This window comes from Castanea sativa, chromosome 6 (genome assembly GCF_040712315.1).
Source record: "Castanea sativa cultivar Marrone di Chiusa Pesio chromosome 6, ASM4071231v1".
Lineage (NCBI taxonomy): Eukaryota > Viridiplantae > Streptophyta > Magnoliopsida > Fagales > Fagaceae > Castanea > Castanea sativa.
In genome coordinates, this window is record NC_134018.1 from 531793 (window position 1) to 557361 (window position 25569).

Below are 25569 nucleotides of genomic sequence, written 5' to 3' on the forward strand. Positions count from 1 at the left end.
AACACCGAAATTCATGAATGGGTTCCAAAACTCATATCTCTACTTGCTTTATTATTTTCTCCACATCTCTTTTTTCTCGATGTATGACTTCATGGCTACTGAAAATTGTGTTTTAATTTTGAGTTTGTTTAGCTTTCGGTGACTATGCTCTGAGGTCAGGAATGTGGGTATTTGGTTTCTTGTGTCTATGCTTTGAGGTCAAGAATGTGGGTATTTGGTTTCTTGTGACTATGCTCTGAAGTCAAGATTTTGGGTATTTGGTCTCACTTGCAAGTATGCTCTGAGTTTGTCTAGATTGTTCTCGTGTGATTCTACCTCGGTGGTATTTGTTTGTTTTTATTATAGTTGTTTATTTTGTGCTATGTGCAGAGGTTGTGGTGTTTGAACTAATGTCGGAAGAAAGTAACTACTACTCCAACTCTAATGGTCATCTATGCGACATGGATCATTGTGTGGTTAGGACATCATTGAAGCTCCATAACTTTGGTAGGAGGTTTTATGGTTGTAGGGAATGGACGCCGGTGAGCTTACATTTGTGCTTCGTTACATTGTTTGTGATATGTCATAAATTCCTTCATTTCGCCTTAATTGATCTTGTCATGTACATTGCAGGATGATGACCGACATTGTAAAATTTTTAGATGGTGGACGGCAACACCTGCAAGCATGGCACGGGAAACAACACCTATCGTGATAGCAAAGTTCAAGAGGCTGGAGATTAAGGCAATGCTTGCTATTGAGGACGTGTGTCGCTTGAAGAAGCACGAGAAAGGGAAAGAGTTGTAAAGCGACAAGCAGAAAAATGTAAGGTTGCACAAAGGATTACTGAAGAGAAGATGAACACGTATAAACAAGTTCTAATTCTCTCATGGGTGTTGTTTATTATATTCTACTTATTTAGTACTAGGTTTGGGGATGTTGGAAGGAGTCAATTATGTCTGCCATGAGAGTGTGGTGTATGTAATAGGCAATATGTAACCCATTGAGTTTGGACACATGACTCCAACAATCTGCTATAACACTTGACATTTTAATTTAATGTAATGACTCTTTGATGAATATCTTTCTCCCTGTTAATTTTAGCTTGGTTAAAAAATGTATCCTAGCTATCAAGCCCCATATATAAGAGTATCCAACAATCTACTGTAATTTTTCTTAGTTTACCAACAAGTAACAAATTGCAGGTTCAAGCAACCATTACTGTGAAGTTATGCAGAACTCTAATACCACCTAAAAACTTATATCCATTATCTTTATCCACTAAAATTTACTGATAGTGTCACACCAATAAGCTGCCAACCCAATTATCAAATTGTTGTGATATCTCTTTAACAATTCTCAAGTAAACATGAACAAGAGGAAGTTCACGAGTCCAAGCCATTCACAAAAGACTAAAACTGCATGTAACTATATCACGTACACATATCACATACATTTCGCATACATATCACATACATAATCATCCACTTGTAACCATATCACATACACAATATATGGTCCTTGAAAAATACTTCATTGCGAAAAGGTATTACATACAAATGCATATAAGCATGTCCACCTGTACTTAAATTACCAATAGGTATTACATACACCTACTTTAAAATTGTCAAAAGGAATTACATCAGAAATGTCAATAGGTTATTGACATTAGCCATTACATGTAAGCATGTCTATAGTTAATCTAAATTTACAACAACAAAAAAAACATCATAATATCCAAAAGAATGCATTATGTATCATGCTAAGTGACTCCTAGTCACGGTACCTAAACCTATACAAAAGTCCTAACAAAAAGTCATAGGAATGGGTACTAGCTCTATACAAAAGTCCCAATAAAAAGGTGAATCCTTAGACATGCCAACCATCAACCTCGACGTCGCACGTACTCCTCCCAAATGTGGTTAGCCATATCATCCCTGAATTCACCCATTGCTCTCTTCGCCACATTAGACATCTCCTTCACATGCCTCTTTTCGGCACTTGCACTCGACTCAGGAGAATTCCCATTGTTTCCGATTTGTATATCATCCCTATCAACATCAAGGTTCCCCATGTATTAAACATTACATCTCTTTGATTACTGATGCGTATAAAATTATGTAACGCACAACACGCAGAAACAACCAAACACTGACGATATTGCTTATACTTCGCCATGCAACTCAAGATGGGAAAGCGAGCCTTTAGGACTCCAAAAGCCCTCTCAATCACCATGCGTAATGAAGAGTGTCTATAATTAAACAACTCTTTCCCCGATTTCGGTTGCCTAGTACTCCTCCTCCTGAATTCTTGGGCATGATATCGAGTGGCCTTATGTGGTGGAAGAAACGATGCACCAATGGGGTAACCCGAATCAACCAAGTAATAGGAACCTACAAGAATAGCATATCTAAATTAGTAATAATAAGGGGATTAAATTAGTAAAATAATCAACAGAGCCTCTATATTCTAATTCAAGTACTAGCAAAATAGCTATATTCTAATTCAGGTACCAGCAACATGATCTTGTACTTGTTCAGCCACAAGACAGCTTACAACAGATGGTTTGTCAGCACTCTTACATGTAATTAAGTTAATCCCATTGTTTAGATTGGGGGGGGGGGTGTTTGTGGCTTTGGAGTTTTATTATGTGATATAAACATGAAGACACAATGTGGATCAGTTTTAGTTATATTAAAGTTAGAACTAGCTCAACTAGAAGCCTAGAAGAGTTGTAAGAGTCAGATGTGAGACTAATAGCATGCTTTTTTAATTTCCATGAATTTCTAGAGAAGTGATATTCTGTAAATAGAATGACTTATTAAATGGCATCTAGGATACATCAGTTTGATTTCTGGCTGCTTGTTTACTAATTAGGCAGTAAAAATATATGTAAATTTCACCAAATCAAATTCAAATAGCAGGTTCTACTCTATGGGGAAAAACTAAAATTAAATTTTTTTTTATTCATAGAAATAATCAAATTCAGGTGTCTAATATGCTTTATTTACAACCACACCCTTTCCCTATTAGTACTACACCCCTTAACCAACTAACTACCTACTTGCCGCCCACGCACCCACATGCAAGCACACACGCACACCCTTGCAGGTATACACGCACCACCTTGCACACACACACACGCACACCCCTTGCAAACACACATGCAAGCACACACACACACCCTTGCAAGCATACATGCACCACCTTGCACACACACACGCACACCCCCCTACACACCCTTGCACAACTACAATTGTCACACTTACTTACAAATATCCATGATGGGGTCGACGAGAAGTGTTCACGAACGGATATAATGCTGCAGACGACCTCTACTCCCCATGACGAACGAAACATTGCCATGTCACTGACGATGATACCAAAATCATTCAATGCCGGCAGTAATACCTCGAGCGGTTACGACACCAGCTGGGTAGACCGTTGGGAGTGTATTAAAGACCCATTACTCGGCCAAGAGCGCCATTAAGCCAGGAATTAATGCCACAACGGCTAGACTCCAAAAACAAGGTATATAAAGCCTTTGCACCACCAACATAAGGGGGATCAAGACAATTGGGTGAGAGGCGAAGTGATTCCTTTATAAAACTCTTTTTCTTTTGTGCTAACTTTGGCATCGGAGGTGTTGTGGCAGGCACCGCACCGATGACCGACTGAAGAAACTTCTATCTCATCCAAAGACGCAGGAGTAATACAGTCATCACCTGGACGAACTACCACCGGCTGACGTTCATCTGGACAAACCCTCCTCAATTGACGATATTTTGCTTCATCAGCTTGGCGCCGTCTGTGGGAAACGACGTTCTCGTACTACGATCCGAAAGCGCAGTTCCTACCAACTTTGATATCCAGATGGAGTCCAACCAAGACTCAGCAATGACAGATGTATGTTTCTAATTAGTGATTACTTTAAGTAAAGACAACAAAACAGGTAGTATCCTCAAAATATGAATAAAACTGTTCTCAAATTGAAGATAACAAAACAGGTAGCTACGAAACCAAGAGCAGTAAGTAATTACTTTGAACCAAAAGTAGTGTTCTTAAAATACGAATAAAATTGTTCTCAAATTGAAGCCCAAAATACAAAGGGCACACCCAAAAAAAAAAAAAAACAGGAATTATAATAAGCTTCACGCGTCATCTCTGTCATCATTAGGAGGAACGTCCGCCGAGGCACTAGCATCAGGAACCGATTGCTGCACCGCTTCATCAGCTGTCATCTCTTTATCCACCTCCTCCATATCCAGCATCTCCAGGTTTACTCCAGAGGGGTGCTTGATCAGGTATCTCCGCAGCAGCTCGAATCCCTTGAAGTACCAACTGAAGAGGACAGAGTTGTACTCTTCAGTTTGATGGAAGCCTTCTATGGCCCTCGCAGCAACTCCCTTCAACCTCTCCTGAGCAGAGGCAAGTTGTTCGTCCTTCTCTAGAACCAACTGCCGCTCAGTCCTAAGGTCGTCCTGAAGCTTCCTGGCCTCTTCCTTGGCATTATTGGCTTCACCCATGGCAGTTATAAGCTCCTTCTTCAGCTTTGAATTATCCGCCTTCAAGACCGATATTTGCGATAAAGCAGACTCGACTTCCTGAGCTAAATACTCGGAGGAAAGATGAATACTCTCCCCCAACACCTGTAGAACGCACAGGGAGATCACACTAAATAAATAAATAAATAAATAAATAAAAAAGAAGGAAGGAGAAATGGATGGGCATAAGAAGCAAGAATTACACAAAGGCATTACTTGGACTAGCTTATGCAAATGACGATCCACGAGGTCCTTCATCAACGAGCCTGAAAAGACCCTCAAGTCCTTTGCCGTCACAATTTCACGAGCCCTGTCCACGGCTAGTTTTTCGTCGTCCCAGATTAATGACGAACGAGAATCAGCCTTCTCCTTCCCCTTGTCTAGAGGTTTGTTGTTTCTTGGAAGCAGGAGTGGGGATCTCCTCGATAGAGGCAGTGGGAGAGGCAGACCTCGTTGTGTCAGTCCCGGAGGCAAGGTGTGTGACAGAAGCCGCAGAAGTAACTGGAGGGCCCTTCCCGGTAATGCGTACCACCTTCTTCCCGAGGTGGGACAGAGGTTCGTCTTTTTTAGCTCTCATCTTATCATACATGCCTTTGTTAAATTTGGTCGTCATCTCTACAAGAAAGAAACATACACGTAAAAGAAGCATACATGTGAAAGAAATATGCACGTGAAAGAAATATACGGTGCGGACATTACTTTTTTTACCCTCAATCCTGAGGTTGCGCAAGACAAAAGAAGAAGGTTCTGGGCTGAGGCAATAGAACGCGAGAGTTTGCGGATCCACCAGGTCGTCCCAATCCTCAATCGTCTGCGCGTACTCGATTGCCTTCTCTACACGTTCCTTATACCTACTCTTGAGCTTAGGGCGCCTTTTGACTGCGCAAAACAATGGACAGAGAAGTTAAAAACTAGAAAAAACAAACTCAACAAAACTCGGTTGACGGGAATAAGTAATGATGCACCTAAGGTAGGGGTCCTCCACTGACGAGATAGCCTCGGGAGTTCACCCCAAACCCCTCCAGAAGGGGTTTCAAAATCGTCCCCCGACACAAAGAAGAACCAGGACTTCTAGTACCTGAAAGACGAAGGTAGATTTCGGACGATCCTGGTCTTCTTTTCCCATGGACTAACACATAGTACCCGAACTCTTTGGACTCCTTCAGACGGTACAAATAGGTGAGCTCGTCCACCCTAAGCTCTCCACCATCCGTAGCGGCCAGCCATATCCCCATACAGCTGACCAATATCCTCCAGGAGTTGGGCATGAGCTGCCCCGGAGCAATACCGTAACGGTCCAACAACTCCATAAAAAAAGGATGGACCGGGAGCCTCAACCCCCAGATGAAGGAAGACTCATAAAAACAAACCTCCCCAGGAAAGGAGTGACAAGCCTGATCCTCCTTGGTGGGCAAACGAACCCTAACCCGCTCCGAGAACTGAAATCTATCCCTAAATCGACCCAGAGTCTCGGAATCCAGCCCACATACCTCTCTAAGGGCATGGAAAGCCCTGACCTCCCGAAAGGAAGAGACAGCTGTATCTCCCCTCACTGGGTCGTCACTAGACGACAACCCGGTCTCGAGCTCACTAGTCCTCATCTCGGACATCTCTACCCACTCCCTTAACAAATTCCCCAACCAACTGACGGAGCAACGGCAACAAATCGGCCACCACTACTCCCAAACCGTTACCCTCAAAAACAAAACCCTCAAGGCTCGGAAAAACGCCTACAAACCCTCCTAAGCACGCAAAAAGGAAAGAAATTGAAGGACAAATGGTCCAAACCTCAGAACTATCAATCATAGAAAGACTAAAGAAGCTTAAAAAAATAAAAAATAAAAAAATAAATAAAAAAAGGAGAAAAAGGGGGGTATCAGAAATTCATTACAAAAAAAAAAGGGGGGAAAGAAAGGAAAGATCGAAAGGGGAAGAGAAGGACATACCTCGAATGGAGAAGGTAGAGAACCCTGCCTCGCACCAGCTTACAGAAGAAGTTGGAAAGATGGAAAGATGGAAAGGCGCACCGGTGTACAGAAGAAATCAAAGAGATAGGAAGGGTCAGAGCACAAACAGGAAATTTGAGGAGGTGAAAAACAAAAAGAAAAAGAAAAGAGGGAGTTTTTAAATGAAGCCCAGAAAAACCGTAAATCGGCGGGAAACCCAAGGTTCGCACAAAAGAAACAGTAACTGCACCCACCAGTAAGCGCCACGTGGCCACAACCAGTATGGCGCCGCCACTACGCTTTTATTACGGCACAAAATCCCAAAAGTCGCCTGCAGCTCAAACGATTCGCATTCTGGGGATGACGTGACATGTCACGTCGACCACAGAATCTGGGGGCATTTGATGGGGCCGACGAGAAGTGTTCACGAACTGATATAATGCTGCAGACAACCTCTACTCCCCATGACGAACGAAACATTGCCACGTCACTAACGATGATACCAAAATCATTCAATGCCGGCAGAAATACCTCGAGCGGTTACGATACCAGCTGGGTAGACCGTTGGGAGTGTATTAAAGACCCATTACTCGGCCATGAGCGCCATTAAGCCAGGAATTAATGCCACAACGGCTAGACTCCAAAAAAAAGGTATATAAAGCCTTTGCACCACCAACATAAGGGGGATCAAGACAATTGGGTGAGAGGCGAAGTGATTCCTTTATAAAACTCTTTTTCTTTTGTGCTAACTTTGGCATCGGAGGTGTTGTGGCAGGCACCGCACCGGTGACCGACTGAAGAAACTTCTATCTCATCCAAAGACGCAGGAGCGATACAGTCATCACCAAGACGAACTACCACCGGCTGACGTTCATCTGGACGAACCCTCCTCAACTGACGATATTTTGCTTCGTCAGTCCATAATAGCATACAATACACCACTGTCATAATACAATACCTATCACACTAATCAAGTATTATAGCCAGCTCATAGTTATAAACAAAAAGGTAATACAAACTTGAACATGATGAGCTTAAGTTCTATGGCAGATCTGATGTAAGTGATTTTTTATTTAAATGCTACTTCATTCTTCATGATCTAGCCAAACCTTTATTTTTAAAATTTGGATAATGGCTGCTTGGGTGCATATATACATCAGTTTATGTAAGGCCCGTTTATTAACATATCTCAAGTAAGTGGACAAAGAAAAGGAACTATGTAAAATCTAATCTAGAGGAAAGTACCAAAAACAGGACTTACTTTACTGCAATTTGTTTTTCAAAAACAGGACTTACTTTACCAAGGTTAAAGAGGAAATCAATGCCAAATTACAGGAACAGCAGGTTTGATTAAAAAAAATTTCTTCTTGTAAATTTTTAAGTTCTATGTTTAACATTTAACATTTAGTTGATAGTCTCCTTCATTTTTTGCAGGATTGGGTCAATTCTCACAAAATTAGCAAAAAACTAGGAGAGCATGTTTTGGTACTTTCCTCTCTATCAGATTTTACAGGGTAGATATGATTTAAAAATGAATTCACATATTGGAACCAAAGCTAACAAACTTCAAGGAACAATCTCTTTCATTTCTGGTTTGCCATTTTTTTTGTTTTGGACAGTTCCTAGACTTGAATGACTAATGGAACAAAGTTTTTAAGGTCTCTCCTTTGCATAAATGAAATCATGAATGTAACACAACCAAAGCATAAAAAACAATAAATTTAGAGTAGTAACATATAGCAACCAGCTCATTTCATAGAAGTAATAGTTAGAACTTAAGATTTAAAGCTCAATCTTTAAAGCCTAAGGGCACGGCTTGGTCACAGAAACAGAGGACTAGTTGCTGCTTGCTTGTAGCAGTGAAAATTTAAAGGCTGCAATACATATGAGACAAAATTTAAGTTAAAGACGCATACTTTCTGGAGGCCATCGAAATCCATGCTTCGGGTCTTTAATAGCTTCTTCAAACACCCTTGAGTCGTTCGCACTTCCTTCCCAACCAGAATAGACATACGTAAATCGCATGTCATGGTCACATGCACACATGATGTTGGTTGTAACAGTGCTCTTGTGACTCCTGTGAGGCTGGAGTCTTTCCGCTGAAGGCCGAGCACTAATATGTGTTCCGTCGATAGCTCCTATGCTTCTCTACAATGAATAGTGCCGATTAGTTGAAATACTATACAGTAATGTGTGAACAACCATTTTGGAAGAACTAATATTATGAAATCATTTATCTCAAACCAAGGGTAGTACTTGTTGTTCCCCCGCAAATGCTCTGGAAGGCCTACCATATTCTGATCGGGCTTGATTAAATGTTGGCCATATGTGTGGACAGCCCATAACACCCTACGAAACTTGCGATCCACAATTTCAGTGGAATGCTGAAATCTATCTGTCATAGGTCGCATTCGAGTATTATGGCCGACGATGTACAAGAATATGGCCATTGCCTCCTGCACATCAACACACCCCTTCCCTTCCTTCAAGTACCCATAATGTTTCAGCTCATCAATCAAGTGATAGAATAGATCTAGTGTCATGCGGAACATGTCATGATAATTGGTATGATTTCCATCTCTCACTTCAGCCATATAATCGCTTCCACTCAAAATGCTAGTATGTTATGGTTGCTTGTCGTAATGCCGCTGGAAATATGCCACCATCTCGCCAATAAGTAGAAATACAAACCAAAACTCCTCCTCGGTGTCATACTCCAAGTTTGTGTTTGCACCAGTGGTCATGTCATCATCACAGTCACTGATATTAATGTCATCATCACTGAAACTAGTGTCCATGTCATCACCACAACCACCAATGTCGATGTCATCATCGTCAGAGTTAAAATAAGCATCGTCAAAATCATACTGCCAGGAAGGATCACTGGGGAGACCATTATACCTTATCCCCTGCAAAAACCAAAGCATTATAACCAAACATATTACAATATATAAACGGACAAATTACTATAAAGTACTAAGGGAATTGCAATAATGTTAGCTGAACTCACCTTACAATGTAAGTAACATTAACTAAATAACAAATATTATAAAAAAAATAACACTATAAAAAAAACACCGAGTACATAACAAAGCCCACACACTAATTTAAATAACATCAAATTCACAGGCATAGTTCACAACACTTTAACATTACAATAAAACTACATTAAATAAAAGTGTTCAACTGAATAAGAGAAATCAAACCAAACATCGAACATTGTCCAAGCACACACACATAAAGTCCTTAAATAATACTTAAAAACTAAACCAAGTGATTCACACCAAAATCACATAACAAAACATCACAAAAGCAATCCCCATTAATTATCCGGCTGCTGAGCATGGCGCTCCATCCACCTCCACCTCCTATGCTCTGGCATGCCCATGAACAACACCCTTTTCTATTTCTTTTGGAGAACCTCGGCGATGTTAACATAGGTGTCATCATCAAGATCTTCATACTAGTTCAGCACTTCTAAAGCTCTCCCAAGCAAGCAAGGATCGCCACCACCAGCGGATTGTGCAACATGATCAGATCTACCACTAGACTTTCCCTTTTTGTTGGAAAACCTTCCCTTGCCAAGGCAGTGTACTCTGGAAGAGCCATAGTCATCTCACTAACCCTATCCACTTTCTTGGCAACCTTCTTCCCCTTGGTAGTAGGCTCTTCCATGGGACGTTTGTCCGCACGTTGGGTCTGCTCATCAACAAGGGAATCATCTTGGGTTTTGTCCTCCATGTTGGGATTGTAGCAATCATCATCACCCAACTGGGTATGACATGCCTCATTGGCAAGTTCCTCCTTCAGGGCACGCTCTTCATCACTATATGGGGCTGCCGTGTTAGGAAATTTGAAGGGAACTGGTTGCAATATTAGGGGCAAAAAGTTGCTTTAGCTTGTCATAATTAGGACACCTTTCTTCTGTAATGCAGCTACCTTAGAATCCCCCTGAAATAATAATATATACATCAAAATCCTGCTAATATGAAATAGAAAATTACAAACATATATGCAAAGAATTAAGGTAGTAAATATAACATACTACAACCACATTAGCCCACACCTCCTCAGAAGCAGTAACCGTTTGGGTCGTCTCATCCGATATTAACCTGGTATGCCTCAAAAGCTGGCCCCACTTTCTTTGTTTTTGCCTAAGCCTATTATGTTTATCTTTCACTTGCTTAGGGAGGAAACTCTTCACAGTTTGCTCATTTAGGGTTTTCGTAATTGATAGCCAAGCTTTAGCCTTAAAGACATCATGTTCCATATTCCCTTTTTGTTGTTCATCGACCATAATGTCAATGAAAATTTGTTCAATGTGGGGAGGCCACATTTTGTTGTCAGCATCCTGAGTTTCTTGTGCCATCTGATACAAATTTTCCAACGCAATTGCATATGTTAATATATATGTATATTAATAGTTCTATGAATGGGCCACTTGAATCTCTAACCAACCACTCAACTTAAGTGAAGAAGACAAGAAAACATATTTAGAAAGCAATTTATTTCATAATTCTTCAGGTGCTAGTTTCACAATCAACTGCAGTACTAAGATACAAAGAAATCAAAGGAAAAGATACTACCTATTGCTAGTGACATAATTTGCAGAGAAAATCAACTAAAACATACCAACTAATTAGAATGGAGTAAAAAAAAAGAAAAACCACATATTTCTCTTCAAGGAAAAATAGTAAACTTAAATATAAAAGACTCACAAACAACCCCATGAATATAAAATCACATATAAGAATGAAAGGTTTCTAATAACACATTTAAGTTTCTAAAAACAATAGACATAATAGAGTATCCATAATGAGACAGTTGTGCATTACAACATGCTATATGGAAGAAAATGTAAAGCAATAAAGAGACAAATCGATCCTATTTTAATTAATAGTCATTCAAGTGATTAACATAGAACTCATCTACCATAAAATTAGACCTTATTAGCCTTGTTCCTCAATGTTCTATCATAGGGTATGTTGTTCTGGCTATGGCTTTTTTTCCAATGATTTTCTCATTTCTGAATTTCATTTCTGGTTCTTTACATTTGAAGCATAGGACTCATATGGGAATTTGTCACATTCCCTGTGTTGAATACTACCAAGTATATCATATTAGTGAACATGTCACTTAGCATATTTTGGTAAAGCCACATTGTAATGGTACCAGCAACAAGGTAAATATAACTAGTAGGATATTTCAACCACAAATCCACGAACATCAAAATCTAATAAAGCTCAAGTGCTCAACTAACCTAGTAAAAAAAAAGTGCATTTGTTCATAATGGCATGACCTCCATGTGAGGAGAAGAATAATTACCAATAGGACATGCCACCACACGACCAAAGTGCAAGGAAACAATTTACGTATGACTTAGCTCATCAAACCTGGTGCTTAAGCAAGATATCTCAATAAACCAAGAGTCAAAGCTACAACCAGTTTGAATTAAAACTATAAACAAATGCCAAAGTTAAACATAGGATTTCTAGATTATCAAGCCAATCAATTTATGTAGTAATCTATCAATGCATCCAATAGTCCACTAGTAAAATATAAAATGTTTCAAAGTCCCAAAGGATTTAACACTTCGGGTTCAAAACAAAAGTAGAACTTAAGAAATTCATAATATTTCAAAAGATTACAAGGAATGCTGTCTCACAAGCCACAACCAACATCAGTACTTTAAATAAAAAATCCCCTTTCACATCCAACAAAAAACCCAAATTAGACCAAGGACATGGAAAATGGAGAGGAAGAGAGAGATATATATTGCACCTGGGAAAGGGAGAGAGAGGTATGGACACGGTGACAGAGCTCGGTAGACTCACCAGTGAAGATTCAGGCCTGGTTCAATGCTTCGATCACGCATTGTTCTTCAATCACGTAGTGTTCTTTTTAGGCCTGGTTCGGTGCTTTGATCACGGACTGTGGTGCCATGGAGCTAGCTCGCTAGGGATGAAGAATAAAGTGAAAATGAGAAGAGGTTGAGAGAGGGAAGTGAAAAGAGGAAAATGAGAAGAGGGAAAATTTTCAGCAAAATTTTTGAGGAGAAATGAAATGGAACAAGGGAGTTCCAATGGTAATAACCCAAAGCCTAAAATGGATGTGACAATGCACTGGCTTCGGGACCCACAATCTCATCTTATTTACGGACTTGCCACTGAGTTTCAATTTTCAAGTTTTGAAAACACCTGAAACCTGTTTTCACTTTCTCTCACCCGCACCCATTTTTTTGAGTCATTGAATCATGAAAACAGTCATCCAACACTCCTCCAAACAGATGCTCATCCGTGGGTTCTACTCAATTTGGATGACAGATCATGGAAATTGAGTGATATCACCCAGTTTTCTTTTTCTTTTTTTTAAAAATTTTTATTTTTAGTTTCCCATAGTGTTTCCTCAAAATTTTTAACCAAAGACTAATTACTGTTCGCGCTGGGTGGGCCCACGAATGGGTAAAGTGCTAACCTAGGAAATTCTTTTCAAAGTGCAGGTAACAGGACTCAAACTAGGGAGCACACCCAGTCAAACCCAGTACAAGCATCTTAAGACTGAGAGCCCAACCAACTCAGCCAACCCCTTGGATTGATATCACTCAGTTTTCATCCCGTCCAAACAAGCTCTAATTAAGTAATTAATTAATTAATTAATTATTAATTCATCCCGTCCCAAAAAAAAAAAAAACGCATGCTTTCATTTAAAAAAGAGAAATGATATGTCCACAATATTTTTACAATATTTTTACAACAAATCCTAAGTGGCAGGATGTTACTGGTTGTTATTGTTGGGGCAAAAAAGTAATCTTAGTGTTAGGTTCAAATTTGAACCAATAACAACTAACCACCTATGATTTATTGTAAAAATATTATAAAAATATTGTGAACGTAACACCTCTCTTAAAACAAAAAAATACGCTTTCCTCAATTTCTAATCCCTTCCCAATGTTTCCATCGTTTTCTCCCCACTTGCCTGCAATCATATAAAAGATTATCCACCAAGTCTATAGGCTATACAAGTATTATATATCCCACCAAATATGGTGCACTGATTATTGTCAATTCGCTCTGCTTTCATTCATCATGGCCCAAGAAACCTGTTCTTCTTCATCCTCATCCAGTCAAACTTGGAGTTACGAAGTCTTTGTGAGCTTCTATGGCAAAGATACCCGCCTTAGCTTTACCGACCACCTCTTTGCTGCTTTAGACCGGAGTGGGATCGACGCTTTTAGAGATAACAGAGATATCGAGATAGGGGAAGCTATCTGGCCCGAGCTTGAGAAGGCGATCGAGTCTTCCAGGATTGCTATTATAGTGTTCTCGAGAAACTACGCTGCTTCGAGATGGTGCCTCGATGAGCTAGCGAAGATCATGGAATGTAAAAAAAACTTGAAACAAATAGTGATGCCAGTTTTCTACCATGTGGATCCATCGGACGTGCGAAATCAGAAGGGGAGTTTGAAAATAGCGTTTGCTGGGCATGAGGAGCGCTTCGAGAAAGGCAAGGTGGAGAGATGGAGAAATATCTTGACTGAGGTTGCCAACTTGTCTGGCGAAGACTTGCAAAATGTTGCAAATCGGTAATTCCTGTTCTTACTCCAACGTGTATAGATGTAGGACTGTAGCAAACACAATTTGGTAAACGTTATTTTCACACTTCTTTAATTGGGTAGTGCTTGGACATGTGTCCACATAGCAAACACAAGCCATTCCCCCTTTAATTTGAGCAAACTTCTCATAAACACAGTTGATTTTGAATTTTAGTAAATAATCTATTCATTATCGGAAAATACAAGGCGCCAATGACATATTTATGCAATATTCGAATAGAAATTTGGTATTTCAATCCGTCTTTCATGGTTGGTTTCATTTTATTAAGCTATTACCGATTTCTAATTTTATTGTGGATTAACTTGCAGTTTTGAGTCAAATTTTATAGAGAAAATTATTGATGACATTTTCTACAAACTAAATGAACACTCTATGGTGGTTGCACCCAATCCCGTTGGGATTGAGTCTCGAGTGCAATATCTCTATAAGCTATTAAGCAGGGGTTCGAGTGATGTTTACATGGTTGGGATTTGGGGGATTGGCGGCATTGGCAAAACAACAATTGCCAAAGCTCTCTACAACCTTCTACAAAGAAAATTCAAAGCAAGTTGCTTTCTTGAAAATATTGGAGAAGCTGCTAAGCAACCAAATGGTCTAATTGATTTACAGGATCAGCTTCTCTCTAGTGTCCATGTAAATAACAATAGAAAAATAAAACTTGTTGATCAAGGAACTATGGATATACAAAAAAGAGCATGGAGTAAAAGGGTTCTTGTTGTTTTTGATGATGTGGATCACTGGGACCAATTAGATAAATTGGCCATTAAGCGTGGTTGTTTTCAACCAGGAAGTGTAATTATTATTACAACAAGAAATAAGTCTATGCTCAAATTGGATGACATTGATGTGATATATACACCACCAATATTGGATAACCAGGAGTCTATTAAGCTCTTGAGTCGGTATGCGTTTGATAAAGACCGCCCTAAAAAAAATTATGAAAAGCTCTCAAAGGAAGTAATAAACTATGCTCAAGGACTTCCATTGACACTTAAAGTTTTAGGTTCTCTTCTGTCTGACAAGAGCACAACTGAATGGGAAGGTACATTGGAACAATTAAGAGCAATACCTTTTGGTGAAATTCAAGAGAAACTTATGGTGAGTTTTTATTCACTAAGTGACACACAGAAAGACTTGTTTCTAGATATTGCATGCTTCTTTGTTGGAATGGAAAAAAATCATGCATTCAAAATTATTCATGACTCAAATTTGATCCTTGAAAGCGAACTAGGGGTTTTGGTCCGTCAATGTCTTGTAACAATTGATTGCTCAAACCGGTTGAAAATGCATGATATAATTAGAGACATGGGTAGAGAGGTTGTCCGCAGAAAATCCCCTAAAGTGCCTAGAGATCGTAGCCGACTATGGAATCATACAGATGTCGTTGATGCATTGGGCCATCACAAGGTAATATTCAGATGTTTGAACTTTTATTTTGATTGGATAAGAATATGGAGAATTATTCATTTATGTTTACTGTTTATGTACACTTTACATTGTAGATTAAACAAATCAGTACAAGATTGTGCACATTTACATGAACAGTGCACAATATTGTACACTATTCATGCAAATGTATATAACTGTGTATGCTTTAATTACATGAACAATACACTATAAACCTCTAATTTTCCTAAGAATGTAAGACCAACTTACCTTATTTAGAGAAAAAATAGTTGATTTGTTTTCTGTTGTATTCATCGTAGCACAATACTACTAGAAGATCCCAGAGACATAGATGATAGTACCATGTCCGTCAAACTGTGCGATGCAGACTGCACTTTACCTTTGCTTCACAATCAGTTTTAGGATGCTACCTTGTTTTACATGTTTGTTTTATATATGTGAATATAAGTATGCATATATATTGCAATTTCCCTAAAATATGACAGCACAATGCTCATTCTTATCAGGGAGGAGAAGAAGTTGAAGGCATCATGATAGATTTGTCTGGGGTTCATGATAATTTGGAAGTTGATGCCAAAGCATTTGCGAATATGCATCAGCTAAGAGTGCTTCAACTAAATTATGCACGCTTGAAGGGGAACTTCCAATGTCCTTCCAAGAGGCTAAGATATCTAGAATGGTATGGGTTCCCTATGAAATCCATACCAGCTGACATATACATGGAAAATCTTGTTGCTCTTTACATGCCCTATAGTAGTTTGAGAGAACTTTGGACAGGAAACAAGGTATGCAAGTGTGTGTGTGTGTGTGTATATATTATTTCTGGTTTGGATCTACTGAATTCATATGTATATTAATTTAGTAGTAATTCTTTTTTGGGGTGAGGGAACAGATTCTGAAAAAGTTGAAGTTTCTGGATGTTAATCATTCCTATCACCTAAGGAGAACACCAGATTTCTCAGGAAACACCAATCTGGAGGTGTTGGTTTTTAATAATTGTACCAGTTTGGTCTATGTTCACAAGTCTGTTACATGTCTCGACAAACTAGTTACTTTGGATCTTGAAGACTGTAAAAAACTTAGGGAGCTTCCCCTGGGTATTCACAATATAAAGGCTCGTGTAAACGTTGCTGGCATCCCAGATTCAAACATGAATGGGCTATATAAATCCTTTAAAGATTTGACACTTTCTTCAAGGCTGAAGTCTCTTGAACTTCCATTGAATAAGCTTGGTTATAGCAGCCTTATTTTCAGCAAGGCTCTCAAGGTCTTCTCTCTCTCTCTCTCTCTCTTCTCTCTCTCTCTCTCGTTTGATCAAACCAGCTTTTTCAATATCTGACTAAAAACAAGGCCTTTTGGACCATAACTCGTTAGTCATTGTTTCTTTGAAAATAAATATAATTGATTGCACTAAACAATTTTAGTATTTTCCTCACTGGAGTTGTTATTCTTGACTGACCATTAACAAGAATGGTGATGATTCGACTATTGCAGGATTTCACCTTCGGTTATAGTATTATCTTGAAGAGTGCAGGCACTCATCTTTCTTCTTATCCACAACCAGGTCTGGAGGAAAGAGCTGCTTTTGCGGGGGATGATGTAAGGTTTCAGATATGCACCTTTGAAATTGAAGAGTAATTCTTAGGTACTCTCGGAGTATAGCGAATAATGCTCCCTCCTCTCACATTCATGGTCGGGTCTCATTAAATTCATGGTGGGATCTACCATGAATGTGAGAGGAAAGAACACAATTTTTTCGAGCTCCAGAAGTAACTAAGAATTTTTCAAAATTGAATTAGATGGCTTCAGTTTATGGGTTTTTTTTTTTTTTGGTGGTGTCTGGTTTTTTTTCCTGTTTGGAGCTGATTCCTAATTTTGTGCCTTGTAGAACTTTGGGCAGCAAAAGACAGAGAACTTTCAATGGAAACAGAGGTATGAAGTTTGGGGGTATACCTCCATTGAATACTTTTTAGTAAAACTCCCCTTTAATTATAAAGGATTTCACTTGAAGAAAAAAGAAAAAGAAAAAAGAAGAAGAAGCTAAACTAAACATAACATTATGAGTCATATACATTATATATGTGATTTCTCCATTTTTATTATCTTTCAAAATTCTAATTTCCTTATTAAAGTTGCATTACTTTTGAGTTTTATTCTTAGTAATAGTAACAGTACTAATATTATGCCTGTAGGATGCAAATTATATTTAAATTGAGCTAACCCATCTCAGAACCGGTGGCCTCTGTAACTGCAATAACCCAGATCTGAGGGGTGTAGGCCTGAAAATAGTAGGAAGAGGAGGGAGGTTGCAGAGGAGAGAGAGAGAGAGAGAGAGAGAATGGGTCTGCTAGAGAGAGATTAAAATTTTTTTATTTTTTGTTGTGGCAATGAATGGTGCTCGCTGGATGTGGCGTACAATTTCCCATCTCTAAAATTTTCGGGTAGTTTGAGGAGACTGATCTGTATGAGTTTTTGGAGTCTAGTTATATTTCTAACCTGACTAATTTTGCTAGACTGATGTGAATGCCCTTATTATATTAAAGACAATACTGCCGTAATTCATGTGTATCACAATTCCTTTTTCTTGAAAATCTAGTTTTTGTTTTGAAACATTTTAAGCTGCAAAAGGGGTTTGAATCTGGAGGTCCTAGTTGGATACACTAGAAAATGCTATTTGATCTAGTTTGTGTAATTTGAAAACAATGAAAAGGGATTTTCTCATATCTTAAAAGATGCTGAGTCAGGAACTACTGGTACTGGAACCCGTAGCTAGACATTGTCTCTAGATTTTGTTACCTTTCAATTTCCTTAATCAACTCACGATTCTTGATTTGAAATATGCAGAAGACTTCAATCAGTTAATGAGCTTCTATTAGATTCGCAAGATGCAGACATCTGGACCTCCTTGGGTTCAATATTTGGTGGATCAAATTGGAATTTATTCGAAAAGGTGAAGGTTTTTGGTTACTCCAAAAAGAATTTTACTTGTCTTCCAAGAAAGAAGCCTCCCGAGGTCTCTTCTCTTCTCCTCTCTCTCCTAGTTTGACTGAATTGGGTTTCTAGACCATAACTCATTACTCATGATTGAATGTAATAGGGAATTATTGCGCTACACATTTGTAGTGTTTTCCTTCCTGGGGGTGAGTTTCCAGACTGGTTTGACTACGAGAGCACGGGATCAATTTTATCTTTTGTTGTGCCCCCACGAAAAAAGCAAATGATCCGAGGATGGTTTTTCTGTGTTGTATTTGCAAGCCGCTTTCATGAAATTAATGGATTCACTCTTTTATATGAATTAAAAAATATTACCAAGAACATCACTTGGCACTATCGACAACAGGATTGTCGTGTAGTACCTTGTCAAGAACATATGTGGTTGCACTCTGTACCGCTAAATCATGCCATGGCAGATCTGTTGGAAGCTGGAGATGAAGTGGAGTATTCAATACAATTTATCGGTAGTTGCCGGCCGAAGATATTTGGGGTCAACCTGATTTATGAAAATGATAAAAAGGAATTCCAATACTTTTTTGAAGCAATGATCCAGAATGCATACCTTCATGAAGATGTCTACGGATAAAGCGAAGGCTTTTTAATAAGCAAAACTACCTTTTGGGTGCACAGGTAAACTTTTATAACTCGCAGCACGTAGGACTGAGATAGGGTCAAGTCGGTTTCACTGCCACCCACAACCCGATAGTAATCAGGTCTTTCAGGGCGAAACCCGACCCAACCCGAAAATTTCGGGTTTATAGTCGGGCGGGTGATTGGGTTTTGGGTCGCGTCTTGTCTTTTTTTTTTGTTTTGTTTTCCAAATTGTGTGAAGGTGAATCCGGCCAAAAGAAACATTAAAATAGTCACCACTTTAATAAGCTATTAATGGAGAAAATATATTTATTTGTAAACTTTTATAACTGGCAGACCACCTAGTAGGACCTTAATATCTCAAAACGTAAAAGAGTTTCATTAATAGTTTTTTTGTTTAAATTATTGATTTACTTGTCATTTTTTTTTTTTGAAATGCAGATGTCTTATTTTGGCAAGAAGACACAAGGGGTTGCCACTTCTTTTAGATGCATCTAAAGATTGGTCCGAGTTAAGCTCAAACATAATAACTTATTCATGAATAAGTTCATGAACATGATGCTCGATATAGACTTTAGATTAGATTGTGCAAGTTTTTAAATAGATCTATAGAATATTTTATTATTTGTAATTTCTTGATAATATAAACAAACTAATTCTAATAAAATTCATAGATTTGTGAAAGATAAAAATTTTAGTTATAATTTTACTATTTATGAAAAAAGAAATTATTTAATCAAGTAGCTCTTGACTAAGTTTGAGCTGATTTGATAAGAGATTTGATAAGGAATGAATTAAGTTTGAACATGCAATCTTATTTGGTGATGAATTCAAGCTCAGCTTGTGTTTGAGACAAAACTAAATGAAAAAACTTGAGTTTTTAATACTCAGCTCGGCTTGCTTGTTGGCTCCAACTACATACCTTTAGTTTATTGTTTAGACATGTAGGCCATTTAAAAAAAAAAATAGAGATACTCAAAGAAATAGAAACAAAGAATATAGCAAGAAAGAGAGTGAAAATGAATAAAACTAGTGTGAAAAGAGAATAGAGCAAGAAAGAGAGGGAAAGTGAGAGACACTACACAAACTAGTGAGAAAATAATAGAGACATCTGAGAGCAATTCTTAGGAGAAATTAATTGAATTGCATAAATGAATTAGTTCCTCTACTACAATATGGGTGATGCAATATATCTTATAATTTTATATTAATGTAACCTTAGAAAAAATCAAATGAACTAAACACCTTAACGTGACATTAGAATAATGTGCATCACAGGTTACATTATGGTAAACCTAATGCAACAATATATATACTTAGATTAAGTCTAAACTTAATATTGTTACTGTTCAGGAGTTGTTAAAGAATCTGTTGCAAATCTAAACAAGTTCCACTAATCATGGTAGCCAATGACATATGAACACATGGCTCATTAACTCTAAGGGTCCGTTTGGATGAAGGGGGAAATGAGAGGAAGTGGAGGAGGTAGAGTGGAGTTAACTAAAAATAGGCTAATTTTGAGCCAAATTTACTCTACTATACTTTACTCCCCTCCCTTTCCATCAATTCAAACGGACCATAAATATGTAAATTAACTAAACCACACCATGTGAGGGAGAGAGACTCAGGCTAATCATGTCTCTTTTAATACAGTACCGTTTGGCTTTAATAGAACAACATCATTTTGTATGGATTGTTGTTGATGTTGTTTCATATTGGTTGAAACGTTGCCGTTCAAAACTATACCATGAACATTGTTGCTTAAAATTAGCAACTTGATGCATTGTAACTTGTAAGTTATAAAATGTAGGTTAAAATGCAAATTGCACCATCAGTCATCTAATTATATTTTTGTTTAATTAAGTCTTTTAAATTTCAAATTTATTCAATTCAAACCTTTTGCCCTATTTTGTTAAAAAAAATTACCATTAAAAAAGTAGGTTACAATGCAAAGTGCACCCTCTAACTGAAATTCATTTTAATCCTCTGATTTAACTTTTCATTCAATTGAATCATCTAAGTTTTAAAGTTATTCAATTTGGGTCTTTTGTCCAATTTTGTTAATTGCTGTTAAGTATGGAATTAAGTAATGAAAAAATATATTTTGAAAAAAAAAATTCTTACATAAAAAATCTAGACTAAATTGCAAATTACAACCCTAAAGTTTGGAAGTGTTTAAATTTACATCTTGAAGTTTGAATTTGGATTTTACCCCCCAAATTTTGGAGTGATGTTTGGGTTTTACATCTTTAACGTTTCAGAATTTGGATTTTACCTCCTAAATTTTAAGATTGTTTGGATTTTATTTTCTGAAGTTTAGGAGTATTTGGATTTTATACCCTAAAGTTTCAAAATTTAGGGGTGTCTAAATACTTCCAAACTTTAGGGGGTTAAATCCAAATTCTGAAATGTTAAAAGGTAAAATCCAAACACCCTCAAACTTCGGGATGTAAATTCCAAATTCTGAAATTTTAGGGTGTAAAATCTAAAAACTCCAAAACTTTAGAGATGCAATTTAAAATTTACCCAAAAATCTATAATAAAAAAAAAATTTAGATTTTTTTTCATGTGAAAATAAATTTTTTTTTGTAAGGGCAATTTTTCAACAAAATTAGGCAGAAGTCCTAAATTAAATAAATTTAAAACTTAGAGGACTCATTTGAACGAAAGTAAAACTAGAAAATTGAAATAAATTTCAGTTAAACTTAAAGGATATATTCAATTTGCATTTATTCTAAAACATAAGATATCAACTTTAAAAATCCTTGAGTTTTCTCTCCATTCTTAAGTTCTCTCTAGCTTCAACGTCCTTAAGCCTATTTCCTCTCCTGACTACACATTTACCCAACTGGACTATAGCCCAAATTATTTAACCCAAAAAAAAAGGACTATAGCCCATATTATTTAGGATATCTTCTTTTCAATCGCCCCCTCTTTTCTCCTTGACTAGCACTCACTTTAAAGTTCACAGTTCACTCACTATAGTCTGGTTTCCTAGCTCTCTCAACTCACCAATCCTTCTCTTCGATTTATGTGGAAAAACAATGTTTCAGATACAAGCTTGAATTGCAAGTTGGTGAGACAATAAAAATTGCAAATTTGTGTAGGGTTTGACAAAAAAATAAAACAGAGGAGTTAAATCAAGATCAAGTACCCGCAACTCTCCAATATGAAAGAAGAGGTAAGAATGGTAGAAATTTTATTTGTCAAATTAAATGAAATTGATTGTGTTATATTGAAAATTGATGCTTTCTCTCTTTTGAGACCATATAAAATATTTAAATGAAATAAGCTTCTTCTTTTTTTCATGTCTAGATTATATATAATCATTTTTATCTTAAAAAAAAATTCCTCATAATAAATTTACATTCTCATAAAATTTTCCTATATATTTTTTCTATTTTCTCAAGAAGACCTATATCATTATTACAAACATATCTAAGAAGATGGGCTTAATTTACAATAGCAAAAAAAAAAACAAAATTGAGCCTTGCAAGCATCTATGCACTAAATAAATTTCTAGACTTAATTTTTATAGAAAATGTGCAAACTCCTGGACTAATATGCGGTGAGATTGTTTTGATAGTTATTATACCGATACAATTTGTTCATTTTGTTATTATAATAATTATTTATTTCGTTATTGTTTATATGATAAAATATGTTATATCAAGTAGATTTTAAAAAGAAAACATTTATATCGAGAAAACAAAATGTCTAATGCATCTTAAATTGCAGCAACTTAGACATAGTATAATCTAATTCTTCTTATTTTTTAGTTACTACACTAAAAAAAATGTCTAATGCATCTTAAATTGCAGTAACGTATACTACACTGAAAAAAGAGGTCTAATGAATTCAATAATTTAGATTGATGTAATAATTTATTTTTTAGTCAGTTTATTTTTTAGATTGATTTTGCAAAATTTTCATTATTTTAAAATTTTTTAATAATTTAGATTATTCTTAATTATTGAATTAAAGTTTCCACTTAAATATGATTTCAATTATTGTTTTGAATAGTCTTTAATTATTAAATTCAAGGTTTTTCTATTTAAATATACATTGGTGATTAATTAAGCCTTAAGCTCAAAAAATATATATATATATATATATATATATGCATTTTATGATCCCTTAGTTTCACACAATATGCATCAACTATTAACTTAAAAATAAAATATTCATTTATTTTTATTATCTATTCTATTATCTAATTTTAAGTAAATTAATTATAAAAAAACTATTTACATATGAATTTTGAATAAACTGTGCATCAGTATAATACTAGTTTTTAATATAAATTTTAGAGGTATTAATTAATCTAACATTGCCAAATCCATTTAAAACACCCACAACTGAATGGAACCAACCATAGTTACCATACTCTGACACTGATAGCCTACTCATTGCAAGAGCTTCTCTCTCTCATATCCCTTGCAAATCCCTTTTCCCTCTCTCAATTTCTGTCTAATATCTTTTCTTTCTTCTTTCTTGCCCTAGTCCAACGGCTGAAACCTCCATAATTGACACCTCTAAGCTTTTCCTCCCCCTGACCATTCACAATCAAGTTATCCCTTCACCAGCAAAACTCTTCAATCTCTAAGCTTCTATTTGTCAACTTAAATTACAACATGCTTATCGACAACATATTTATGAGACAATTGAGCCTAGATATATTATTGCCTTACACCGTGTAGAATTAATAATAGTATTCTTCCATTAAAAATAAAAATAAAAAATACTAAAGATAACATTAGAACAACTAATGCGGTCACCAGAGACCAAAAATTGTAAAGCCCAATTAGCACTTCTTAGAATTTCCAACGAAAATATCTAAGATTTAAATTTTCTCCCAAAACTAAGGTTGCCTTAAGAGAATCATCTCATAAGAAGTTTTTTTTTTTTTTTTTTCGAGAATTAATCAACAAATTTTATCTAATATTGTAAATACATGACGTTACACAAGTGGATGGTTTTGCATCAATACTCTATTATCCTGTCAGGCCACTAACTAACGAGGATGCCAAGCTCAACATCATTTTAGGACTAGACCAATACCGCTCAAGGTAGTGCTCAGGATAACACAGTGACAGTATACAAGAGAATGCTCCCTATCCTCGTAACCTTGTAGTTGTATTCTTGGTACATGCCTTTGGCCTTTCGTTTTGCACTGGAAATACAACTTCTCTCACCTACTCGTGCCACTTTCTTGTCATCACATTCACACGTGTAAGGTCGGGGTAATTGTGAGCATTAGACTGTCTATTTGAGATTCGCTTATTTACTAAAACTGAAAACTTTTTTGTTGAAAGTAGTGTAGATAAAAGGAATTGTTAGTTAAAATAGTACCGTGAAACTTATGAATAATATTAAAAAATATAGTGGAACATATGAATAGTAGCAAAAATAAATTAAATAGTAAAATAAGTTAACAAAAAATAAACTAGCTAAACATACACTAAGTATAAAGGAAAATACACGTATTCAAGAATCAATAATGTTGTGTGCAAATTAAAAAAAATAATGCTGTGTGGATAATAATCTTTCTATTCTTTTCGTTAAAACTTTTAAATAAGATAATAAAATGAATATTCTAAAAAAAAATACATCCATTTATTATATTCATTTCTCTCTTCTCAAACAAAATGGTATCACAGTTTATCACTTGCAAAGTTGTTTCTACTAGGAAATTAATAAAAATGATCTTAACAAGTCGTGATAGGCTGATAGCTGCAGCATATCATCCATGTTTCATCAACAATGCAAGCCACCGCCACAGTCTTTCTTATATCATCACCATTATATCTGTCATCAGGGCAGAACTAAGTGTAAAGGTCTCCCAACAAAACTTTGGAAAAAATATTCTTCTAGAAAAGTTGTTTATTTTAAAAAAAAAAAAATTAGAATTCCAAAACAAAAAATGAGGTCCTTCATTTTAAAATAAACAAAATATGTGTTTTTTTTTAGAACACTAAGTATTTTTAATATACACATACAAAAAGAGGAGAAAAAGCCTTAAAGAAACTAACAGTAATTTTAAATTATATTATTCAAGAGATTCCAACTTTTAAGAAAACAAAAATTATCTCATACATTAGAATAAGCTTTAAGCATATTATAGAGAAAATACAAATGTCTAATTTTTATTAATTAATTTAGTATATAAGTTAAGTATTTCAAAATATCATTTTTGTGTGACAATTATCCCTATCACGCTTTATACAATTTAATATGTAAGAATGATTTATACTTAGGAATGGTACTGTAGAGTCAATGGGCCGAAGAGTATATGTTGAGTTGGCCCAAGAGTATTTGTTGGGCTAAAGGCCCAATCCGAGTACATTGAATGGTCCGAGGATGTGAAAATATCAACCCACGAAGCAATACTAATAGGTAAAGAAGTGATATCTGATCAAGCATACCCAAGAGGGGGTCCGATGAAGAATATATCCTTGGCTACATAAAGCTGAGGTAGGAGAATGGCTAATTAAC

General features: G+C 36.5%; 2 protein-coding genes across 4 annotated transcripts; one reads left to right on the top strand and one right to left on the bottom strand.

The window, feature by feature from the left end:
* Nucleotides 1–8371: 8371 nt before the first annotated feature.
* LOC142638423 (uncharacterized) lies at nt 8372–9063 on the bottom strand. Its single transcript, XM_075812463.1, has 2 exons — nt 8761–9063; nt 8372–8617 (listed from the first exon to the last, which is right to left on the bottom strand). Exons 1-2 carry the CDS (start codon nt 9061–9063, stop codon nt 8372–8374), a joined length of 549 nt encoding a protein of 182 aa, XP_075668578.1.
* Nucleotides 9064–13491: 4428 nt separating this feature from the next.
* Nucleotides 13492–19766, top strand: LOC142641601 (disease resistance protein RPV1-like). Of its 3 annotated transcripts, none has more exons than XM_075816056.1 (9): nt 13492–14051; nt 14391–15489; nt 15996–16274; nt 16382–16756; nt 16984–17088; nt 17378–17421; nt 18334–18502; nt 18587–19113; nt 19516–19766. In XM_075816056.1, the coding sequence occupies exons 1-8, from the start codon at nt 13555–13557 to the stop codon at nt 19067–19069; spliced, it is 3051 nt and encodes a 1016-aa protein (XP_075672171.1). In that variant the 5' UTR covers nt 13492–13554; the 3' UTR covers nt 19070–19113; nt 19516–19766. The 3 variants fall into 3 exon arrangements, with proteins under 3 accessions (XP_075672171.1, XP_075672170.1, XP_075672172.1); XM_075816055.1 differs by having other exon boundaries at nt 13493–14051; nt 18334–18439; XM_075816057.1 differs by lacking the exons at nt 18334–18502; nt 18587–19113 and having other exon boundaries at nt 13493–14051.
* Nucleotides 19767–25569: the final 5803 nt, after the last annotated feature.

What these genes read in the sequence shown, in the direction of transcription:
- LOC142638423 (XM_075812463.1), bottom strand. Translation starts at nt 9,063, where the DNA reads ATGGCTGAAGTGAGAGATGGAAATCATACCAATTATCATGACATGTTC. An exon ending in TCAAGCCCGATCAGAATATG is followed by an intron (nt 8,618 to 8,760) that starts GTAGGCCTTCCA and finishes TATTCATTGTAG; the next exon opens with AGAAGCATAGGAGCTATCGA.
- LOC142641601 (XM_075816056.1), top strand. Translation starts at nt 13,555, where the DNA reads ATGGCCCAAGAAACCTGTTCTTCTTCATCCTCATCCAGTCAAACTTGG. An exon ending in ATGCATTGGGCCATCACAAG is followed by an intron (nt 15,490 to 15,995) that starts GTAATATTCAGA and finishes CATTCTTATCAG; the next exon opens with GGAGGAGAAGAAGTTGAAGG. An exon ending in CTGCTTTTGCGGGGGATGAT is followed by an intron (nt 17,089 to 17,377) that starts GTAAGGTTTCAG and finishes TGTGCCTTGTAG; the next exon opens with AACTTTGGGCAGCAAAAGAC.